Raw genomic sequence first — 10,128 nt, 5'->3', positions numbered from 1 at the left:
GTGGCATAGCCGGCGCATGCTAAGCAGTACGTCACAGCTCAAGCGAGAAGGAGACAGCAGATCGTATGTCTGCCCTTCTCTCCCCGCTCGAAGCTTGACGAGTGCCGAGCCAAGGTGGAAGCACATAAAATTGCAGGAGCCATAAGCAGAAGGCAGAAGCCATATGCGCATGCGCTATGGTATCTGTAGAGCTCTACAGGTACCATAGCGGATTCTTATTTTGCTTTTTGCTTCTGGTTTTTGGTCCTTCAATTTTATGTGCTTCCACCTTCCTCCACCTTCAGCCGACTGGCATATCCCCTCCATCTGAGTAGTTCGGACACGAACCATAGCACGGACACGAACCATGTGTGTACCGTTACCGAGCGTAACGACGTAGTTGACGTCCACTTTCTCAGGCGGCGCATCAGTATACGTCCGCTGGAACGGAATGATCCCGGTGGCCGCTCTCAGGTTTCTCTCTGCTTGAAATCATTCGCAAGAGAAGCGTATGCGCAAATGTTGTTCTTACAGAAAAGTTGCAAGTCGATTGGCTGTCGCATAGCTTTTAACCAATCAACTTGCAACGTTTCTGTAAGAGCAGAATTTTCGCATACATACGTTTCTCTTGCGAATGAAATCAAGAATCGACCCCCACAGCCCCCAGCCCCCAGCCCCCAGCCCCCAGCCCCCAGGCTTAAATTGTGTATTGAGTATCACCACAAATTGCTACGCTACGTAGAGAACAAACAGATATATTTAATGTCAATTTTGCTAGAAATAATGTTTCAGTATATATTTTCCATACTGGGGCAGAAAATTTAGCTAGAGAACAAAGCTCTCATCAGCTCTCATGACACAAGGCGAAAATCTATTCGTGATTGCTTTTGAAGTTTGAACCATGCAGAACCTAATCAAGTGTCCGAAACGATATTACATGGCGCCAAGCCGGATATTCAATTTCCCATCCGAAAATATTTATCTCCCGAAAGAAAAACCTATTTTTAACGTTAAACACTTCAGTTACGCGAATAATAATGGAGCTCACAGGTTATCTCTTCCCATGTCTTATCACGCAAGTATCAACATGTTTTGTGATACAAGAATCAACATCTTTTATTCCAATTTCTATTTATATTTCACACTTATTTAGCTAATTGATTTTCAATTTGTGACAACTAGATACGATTTTTATATAGATATAACATTGATATCTTTGACAGGAAAGAAATGTCAAGTATATCCCTAGACAGCAAAATCTGTTTTCAACAGATTTTGCAAGGCATCTGCTATGAATTTTTTTGGCACAATGCCAGCGAAAATAAAATTACTAGTATAATAAATTGACTGCAAATATCGAGTTTATCATTTTGTAACCATATGATATATTTTATTTAAATGATAGATTCTGTTTGCAATCTGTTGGCAATATGTTGCGAGATTACATCAACAAGTTCTGCTGGCAGAACATAAATCAATATCAATCTGCATTCTGTCAATTAATATTCTATTTGAATCAATTTGCAAACAGCTTAGAATACTACTAACATTTTGCGGGATTTGTTTTTAGGCTTACAAGAAGATTCGCAAAGAATTATATGCCGTACAATCAGCATTATTGTGCAGCGGCAAATTTAGTTTTTCTCCAAGATTCGATACTATCAGATATTTTAATACTACATGTAGTAACTCTAATGAACAATCGCCAAAGAAATCAGACTCAGAAAATCCAGACAAGAAGCCTGATGAAAATGAGGATATGAAATCAGTTTTTACTAAGCTCTCCTTATGGTTTATGGTATTATACTTTGTCTTAATTGTATTGAAACACCAGATGGGAATGTCAAATGCAGAAGTAAGTTTTTATTAATCATCATTTATTGTAGGAATTATTTTTAAAAGTATAAATACTACCGTTAAGATATGACATATTATGTTTGAATAGCTCGCTGCTTCTATTTCCTGGAATGAATTTGTATATGACATGTTAAGTAAAGGGGAGGTCGAGGCAATTATTGTAAATCCTACTATCGAGCGTGTTATAATTGTTGTGCACGATGGTGCCATTATTAAAGGAAAGAGAAGCCCATACAAGAGATATCACATGGCTGTCCCAAGCATTGAGAATTTTGAAGAGAAACTGAGGAAGGTGGAAAAGAATCTTGGCATAAAACCTGGTAAATAAATCGCTTGCGATGCATTAACGAACATCACGCGTCAGATTACGATAATTGAAGTATTTGTCTAAAATATTTTAGGCCAAGGAGTACAAGTAATTTACGAAAGGAAGATAGAATACATAGCGAGTATTGTAAGATTTGCACTTTTTGCGCTGGTAGCTATCGCTGCTTTTAGTTTTGTGAGAAAACGTTTTTCCTTCAAACCTTTCGAGATCATTTCGCAAATGAAACAGGCGAAATTTACTCTAGTCGAGCCGTTGGTGGGAAAGGGAAAAGGTGTACGTTTTGCGGATGTAGCTGGACTGAAAGAGGCTAAGATAGAAGTGATGGAATTTGTCGATTATCTGAAAAAACCAGAACGTTACAAAATGCTGGGCGCTAAAATACCACAAGGTATTTGCTGACATTGCACTTATATATATATAAATAGAAAATTATTAGCGTTTCTATTAAGTTTATGCTACAAAATTAGATCTTAAAAATACAATCCTATTTTTAGGTGTTTTACTCTTGGGACCTCCTGGATGCGGTAAAACATTACTGGCTAAAGCTGTGGCGACTGAAGCGAGCGTTCCTTTCCTATCTATGAACGGTTCTGAGTTTATTGAAGTATTCGGTGGTTTAGGTGCTGCTCGAGTTAGAGATTTATTCAAAGAAGCTAAAAAGAGGTTTGTCTGCTCTATTACTTCTCTAAATTTATCTTAATGATATTTTAATATTTACTTTAATTTCTTATAGAGCACCAAGTATTATATATATCGATGAAATTGACGCGATTGGCAAAAAACGTTCAGAGAGCTCGCTCGGGATATCTGACCGTGAATCTGAACGAACGTTAAATCAACTTTTAGTAGAAATGGACGGAATGATATCAAAAGAAAACGTTATTATACTGGCCTCGACGAACAGGGCAGACGTATTGGATAAGGCGTTATTGAGACCCGGCAGATTCGATCGGCACATTTTAATCGATTTTCCCACGGTAGAGGAGAGACAACAAATCTTCGAGACTCACCTTAAAAAAATATCTTTACAAAACAAACCTTCGAAATATTCGGGATACTTGGCTTATCTTACACCTGGTTTTAGTGGTATTGCATTTATCTATAAAAAGAGCAGTACTTCAAAGGTATTATTATTTCAGCTATCACACAAGCATGATGTTTTCAGGTGCTGACATAGCAAACGTTTGCAACGAAGCCGCGCTACATGCTGCGAGGGATAAGAAGAAACAAGTAGAAAGCAGCGATCTTACATATGCGATCGACAGAACGATTGGTGGCTTGACAAAGAGAAATAATCCGTTAACGCCGTCCACAAAACGTGTCGTCGCCTATCACGAAGCCGGTCACGCGTTAGTGGGATGGCTGTTGGAGCATACCGATGCCTTGCTCAAAGTAACAATAGTGCCACGAACTAACTTGAAACTGGGATTCGCGCAATACACGCAATCTGATCAGAAGCTCTACAGTAAGGAGCAACTTTTCGAACGCATGTGTATGACGTTAGGTGGTCGTGTCTCGGAACATGTGACGTTCAATAAAATTTCAACGGGCGCCGAAAACGATTTGAAGACTGTGACAAAAATGGCGTATCACCAGGTCCAACAATTCGGAATGAGTCCAGCTGTGGGTTTAATTTCTTTCGAAGAAGAGCATACCAGCACGGTATGAGATAATGTTACCGCGAACTCTCCTGTTCATTGTACCTTAGAACGTAATGTCTAATTTCTTTTCTCTTGTAGAAAACTAAGAAGCTGTATAGCAAAAAGTTAGCTAATTTAATGGACGTCGAAGTAAGAAGAATAATAGGGGAAGCATATGCACAAACTCGACAATTGCTTTTGGATAACAAAGACAAATTAGATACGGTATGTATACATTTCTTACACATATATTTATAATTAAACAATACTGTGCGAATTTACGTATATAAAATATTTTTATTGAGCACAGCTTGCGGAGGCTCTATTAAAGAAGGAAACATTATCGTATGATGATGTAGAAAAATTAATTGGACCGCCGCCATATGGAAAGAAGCGACTTGTAGAACCAGGAGAATTTGAAAATTCTGGTCCAACTAGAGAATCCCCGTCGGTAGACAGAGAATTGGCAGAATAAAACGTATATTTTTTGTAGATATTTATATTCTGTATAAAGAAAGATTAGGATGATAAAATATATTAAATATATTTGAAAAATTTGTTGGTAAATTCGAGATTTGTAAAATACTTTCTTTCCTGTTATACATATGTACATATTTTTATTTTATTTATTACATATCGTCTCAATACTATGTTTACCAAATTCAAATTGCGGTAATAAATAAAACCACAGAAATGGAAGAAACATATTTTTATTTCAATACTTATGTAGAAATAAATTTTGTTACAACATAGATAGTGGAAAATATAGGAAATGTAGATTTAAAAAACTGTTAAATCTAAAAATGCCTCGTGTGGTCATTAGCATCTTTTTCAATACTTTTTTTTTTAATAAAAAATAGATACACGTATTTTTCTCTTTAAATATATGTATGCATATAATATGTATAAATAACTAAGATATATTTTATGGAAAATCAAATGTCTTTTACTCTAATGGGCATTTTTGTTCTTTGTTATAAATTTGAGAGAAACAGTTACAATATAAATGCAGCGGAGTAGATACTTTATAAAGTACTTGCATTCGATTCGCTCTTATGTAAGAAATATATGTCAAATATGTAGTCGTGTAACAGAAGTTGCATCTTAGGGTATTTGTACGTGGTTCTTATTAATCTTATTAAATAATCTATATCTCGGAAATCATCATCTTATTTAAAGATTAAACAGGAGGATTAGAAATCTAAATACTGAAAAACTACTTAGATTATTTAACAACTTATACTAAAACAGTAACTATTAGCAGTAATCATTAAAGTAATTACTTAAAAAAAGCTCTATGGCATCATAATCATAATATGGAGTAATCGATACGACCAATTTTGTCAGAATAAAATTCAGGTTATATTAGTTTATGACATCATTATATGGCATACACAGCTAAGATAAGCAAAACAGAATATAATATTATTATACTTTAAAAATGTAAGGAAGAACGGTAACGACACGACTACGTCTATGTCACAAGTATTATTATGGCCAGATGTCTTGAATAAGCGTGACAATATTGCATATTTATCATTGGCATCATAATTTGTAGGAACAATTAGCATGCACTCGAAATTTCAAACTAAGGACGATTTTGATTTTTTTGTGCTTTGCCAGTCCCTCAAGCACACACCTTTTATCACATTCAATATTAATACTTATTGTTTAACAATTAAATCTTTGATAACGCCATTAAGTGCTCGCTCCAAGTGCGAGCCGTCCCAATAAATCTTCCCACAATGTTCGCAGATATAAAAGGTCTGTACATTCTTCAATACGTTCAGTGGGACTTTATCTATTTGTATCCGCATGTGATATCTGGTTGTACACGCGTCAACGTCAAGAGTATCCATGGACAAACGCCATGTACGATGTTCGCTGTTTGTAAAATAATTATTTGAATTCCGAACAATTTCGAAATCATCGTTCGAATCGGAGTCAATATCGGTTTCTAATGTCTTGTCCACTCGATTAGGCAATACTCGATAATTGTTTTTCCTTATAATTTTCACAAAGCTGGATCAAATAAAAATTGTTTTTATTACAAGAAATTGAAAAAAAAGAGGGAAGACATATGTATGCATATACGTATCTAGATAAACATATAAATTAATTCAATTCACCTTTGCATAAGATCGTCCATTAGCTTCTTCGGAACTTTCACGAATTCATCGCAATTACATATTTGGCATCGGCTGAAAATATCATTTTGCGTTATTACAACACCAAAGTGATGTAAAACCTCACGTAGTTGGTTGTCGGGTGTGTCGGCAATTATCCTATAGCAATTCTCCAGCGGTAGATACTGCTTAAACTAACGTGACAGAGATTATTAAAATAAGATCTATATTGACCGTTGATACGTTGTAAAACGGATCTTACTCTTTCGTAACTTTTGTTACGCGTTAATAGAATCCTGTTCTCGCGCATCGCCAGTCTAGCAGAATCGTCTCCTCCTTGATCAAATAATACGTGTATGCAATCTATGCCACACATGCGTAACTTGCTGCTTAAACCACCCAACATTGAGTCGCACACAACGCGCCATGTATGCGCAGGAATTGGATCCAAATTTCGTCGTTGTACGGGTTCAGGTCTACTCGCATTATTCTGTCTAGTTTGAATATTTCGTTTACCCTGAATATCCTCCCATTTACTCTGTTTATCATATCTATTATAATTGTCGCGTCTAGTTTGATTACCGCGATTACTCTGGGTATCATGTCTATTATAATTCTCATAATTATCGTATCTCCTCTGGTTGTCGTATCTTCCATCATTGGCTGTTTGATTCATTTTGGCATTCGCATATCTATTCTGATTATAATTATCGTGATTATATCTTCTTTGGTCATCGTGTCTTCCATCGTTAAGTACTCGGATTACTCCACTATGCGCAGTTCTGTCACGATTATAATTATCATGATTCTCATCATATCTTCTTTGGTCATTGTGTCTTCCATCATTAACTACTCGGATTACTCCATTATGCGCACTTCTATCATGATTATCATAGTTATCATATCTTCTCTGGTTATTATGTCGACTGTCATTAGCTAGATCACGGTGTACAGATCTACCCTGATCATTCTGTTTATTGTGATACCCATGTTTGGCCATAGGTCTATGTGTTCCATACTTGGGCGAAGCTCCTGCGTTCATGCGATAATTCTCATTATCTTTATTAGGCATTGTTGGATATTTCTGTAAAACGGTTAGTAATGAACTTAGTAGTGTTCATAAGGAATACAATTAAATCAATATAACATGTTTTATTTAAAAAATCATTTATTTTTAATACAAAAAAGATTAAAAAAACATACTACATAACTTTAAATTAGTCAATTATTCTGTAATTTTAAAGGATAATACAACAAAAGAAGAACTAGAAGATGGCTCAGGATTTTTTTATTCAATTTTTGATAAAAAATATCGCTGTATAAATAGTGGGCGCGAATTAAATGACACCCTGTATATGTAATGCTTAACTATAAAAATAACGTTTTTCTCATAACAAATAAAGATAATATTTTCATCAAAGATCATACAGAATATTTTTCCACTCGTCATTAAATGGAAAAAATTGCCACTTCTTTACTAAAGTATTGTTATATTATACTTTTACGTATCAATTTGTTGCAATTTATACCTTCTGTGGAAACTTATTCACATTCGTCTTTGTATGTGCGTGCGGAATATACTGTATTTCAGCACAAATATCTTCAAATGGTATGTCCATATCTGCTGAATAATCTGCTAATACATTGTATATCTCCAACAAACAATACGCATCTAGTGCTGCCATATATAACAGATACACATACACGTATAGCAATGGGAAAAAATTATATTAAATAATATTGTATTAAACACACAGAAAAGCGATTACTAACCAGCATATATTATTTGACTTTCTCGCAAAGGTCTCAGCTCCCAATTCGAAAATTGATCAGACTTATCAAGTCTTTGTCCGAAACACAATTCTACAAGTTTACTCAAGCTTTTGTTTGTAAAATTTGGATCGCCTTTGTATGGGAAAATGAAATTGTACTCCTCTACTAATTTCCTCCATAAAACCATCAGGTCAAGATATCCTTGGCCATGTGTTTTAATGGACGACAAGGCTGGTAAACTATTACGTATTACAGTCATATCTTGTGCCACTCCAAATCCTGTATATGATACATAAAATAATATGCAATAGTCTCGATATCATAACATTTGTGTTATTCTCATATCATAAAATGACTGAATAATTGTCTATTTCCAAGATAAATATGCAAGTAAAATACAACATGTATATTGCACGTAATTAAAATAATACAGACGACACTATTTTAGATAATTAAAACCACATACCAATCTTGACGATGTCTTTATTTCCGAATAATATAAGACCAAGCTCATTCCAGAGTTCTGGTAATTTATTGCCAATAGTAGTTACGTCCAAAATATAGACATTATCTGCAGTAGCTACTTGCATAAGTGCCAGCTCAGGTTGTTTAGTTCCTGATGAAATATAAACGTTTTACATTTAAAGTATATTATATATTATAAGTTGTTTTATATAGCTTCTTTATATTCAACTTTCGATTGTGTGATTACCAAAGCTAGGTTTCCACTCCAAGTCAATTCCAACCATATTAACATCTCTTAATCCATTATCGAGGAACTCTTCAAATAATCGTCCATCGTCTACTAACTTCACATTTTCTCTTGGTAATTTTAAAATATGATAATTTACATTATCTTCATTTGGTTCCCGGGTTTTTCCTCTACTCGTAGAAGCGCCCTCATTTACCACTGCAAACTATAATATTATGGGTATTCCTCAAGATGCAAATGTAAAAATATAGATAAAAGTATTACTTTGTGCACTTTGTTCCTCTATATGCACGATAGCCCATGGCCATTCATCTTTAGGTATTTCATATTCTCTTGCCCAGTATAAACCTTCTTGTTCATCATTAGTGTTAACTAACATGGTGAGCAACTCCGTTTGTAATTTAACATCATTCCCTATTGCTTCTCTCACCATCTCTCTCCAACTGGCAATATCTGTACGTAATAAAAGCAATTAAATAGAAAATGTAATTTCTATTTCCAACCAAGAGAATCGTTGGTCTTTCCAAATAATAATATAGAAAAATGGATATTTACTTAAGCTACCATCCACATAGCGTTTATGTATAAGGAATTGCAACGCTCCTTCGTTTCGTTTTGTGTTTAAGTGAGGACATACATCGGGCGATAAGTTATACTGTTTTATTAGACGTGCAATAAGCTTGGTTATCGGACGAACTTGTGTCAATGATATCTTAACGTCTGGTATATCATTTGTACTGAAAGGATTCAGTTCAGTGAAAAAAAATCTCATTGCTCTAATAATAATTGATTTAGATGCTTAATAAAAATAAACATATTGTCACTTACTAAATAAATTGTTCCAAGATAATCTGCACGTTTTGCCCTGGTGCTATTAAGTTGTCCAAATAAGTTGTCAACGCTTTTTGAACCTCCGGGCAGCCCGTTAAAAATTCATCAACTATTTGCAATTTATTCTGTAGTATAAGCGGTAGTAACAATATTTTCGGATCTATAAAATGACTTTGCAATTGTAATATGGCTGCATATTGTGCAGCTTCTTTATATTCTTTCTCTTGTATCATATCCTAAAAAAATATATGTATAAGTACCTATAAAATAGATTTATTATATCTCTGGCAACCTACTTTTATTGTTTGTAAGAATATGTCTTTATGCTCCACAAAGTCATATATGGCAGATATTTTCTTTATTAGTAGCATTTGTTTCATGTGTTTTTGTCTCACTAATTTAAACGCTGCTAGTTTCAAATCAGGAACAAGAAATTCCTTGTATCCTTCTTTTCTCTCTTCTATCCAATTTGCAAACTCCTCTATCACTGTAACGCAATCGAAGTTAGCAAAAAGTCTAAATTTTTCTTCAAGAAAATATCGCTATCTTTTTTATACAATATAACCTCTCAAAACATTATTACAGCAATTATTACAGAAAATAACTTTTGTAAATTATCAATATTAAGGAACACGCCTCCTTAACTTTGACATGTATTGTAGAAATAAAAATGCCAACTTATTTTGGTTTACTTTAATTAACTTATGTGTGTTTTCTAAATATATTTGTCAAAGTTATTAAAGAGGTACACCCCCTAACATAAATAATTACATAATTTTTCTTCTGTTATGTGTAAATCAATAAATTACAAAAATTATAATTGTTATGTATATGTATATATATATATATATATATATATATATATATATATATATATATATA

The 10,128-nt window shown here is 34.2% G+C and overlaps 2 protein-coding genes across 2 annotated transcripts in view; one reads left to right on the top strand and one right to left on the bottom strand.

Annotated features, from left to right (window-relative positions):
* Nucleotides 1-655: 655 nt before the first annotated feature.
* Nucleotides 656-4,396, top strand: LOC112468013 (paraplegin). Its single transcript, XM_025037001.1, has 9 exons — nt 656-1,054; nt 1,550-1,834; nt 1,925-2,156; nt 2,238-2,552; nt 2,659-2,827; nt 2,898-3,250; nt 3,330-3,826; nt 3,904-4,029; nt 4,115-4,396. The coding sequence occupies exons 1-9, from the start codon at nt 881-883 to the stop codon at nt 4,277-4,279; spliced, it is 2,316 nt and encodes a 771-aa protein (XP_024892769.1). The 5' UTR covers nt 656-880; the 3' UTR covers nt 4,280-4,396.
* A 102-nt stretch (nt 4,397-4,498) lies between these two features.
* Nucleotides 4,499-10,128, bottom strand: part of LOC112468012 (exonuclease mut-7 homolog) — a 6,384-nt gene continuing 754 nt past the window's right edge. The window contains exons 3-13 of the mRNA XM_025037000.1: nt 9,543-9,733; nt 9,244-9,482; nt 8,971-9,152; nt 8,680-8,868; nt 8,416-8,613; nt 8,170-8,319; nt 7,704-7,982; nt 7,460-7,608; nt 6,193-7,014; nt 5,934-6,124; nt 4,499-5,826 (exon numbers count right to left, since the gene is read on the bottom strand). Coding sequence (XP_024892768.1) covers nt 5,469-5,826; nt 5,934-6,124; nt 6,193-7,014; nt 7,460-7,608; nt 7,704-7,982; nt 8,170-8,319; nt 8,416-8,613; nt 8,680-8,868; nt 8,971-9,152; nt 9,244-9,482; nt 9,543-9,733 — 2,948 coding nt within the window. The 3' untranslated portion in view covers nt 4,499-5,468. The remainder of the gene's footprint in view (nt 5,827-5,933; nt 6,125-6,192; nt 7,015-7,459; nt 7,609-7,703; nt 7,983-8,169; nt 8,320-8,415; nt 8,614-8,679; nt 8,869-8,970; nt 9,153-9,243; nt 9,483-9,542; nt 9,734-10,128) is intronic.

Source organism: Temnothorax curvispinosus, unplaced genomic scaffold (assembly GCF_003070985.1).
Source record: "Temnothorax curvispinosus isolate PA1 unplaced genomic scaffold, ASM307098v1 QBEX01017991.1, whole genome shotgun sequence".
NCBI lineage: Eukaryota > Metazoa > Arthropoda > Insecta > Hymenoptera > Formicidae > Temnothorax > Temnothorax curvispinosus.
This window is presented reverse-complemented; position numbering and strand designations above follow the sequence as displayed.

Excerpts from the sequence above, each read along its gene's own strand:
- LOC112468013 (XM_025037001.1), top strand. The coding sequence starts at position 881 with ATGCAGAACCTAATCAAGTGTCCGAAACGATATTACATGGCGCCAAGC. Across the intron at positions 3,251-3,329 it reads TCTTACACCTGGTTTTAGTG|GTGCTGACATAGCAAACGTT; the intron begins GTATTGCATTTA and ends TGATGTTTTCAG. Across the intron at positions 3,827-3,903 it reads AAGAAGAGCATACCAGCACG|AAAACTAAGAAGCTGTATAG; the intron begins GTATGAGATAAT and ends TTTCTCTTGTAG.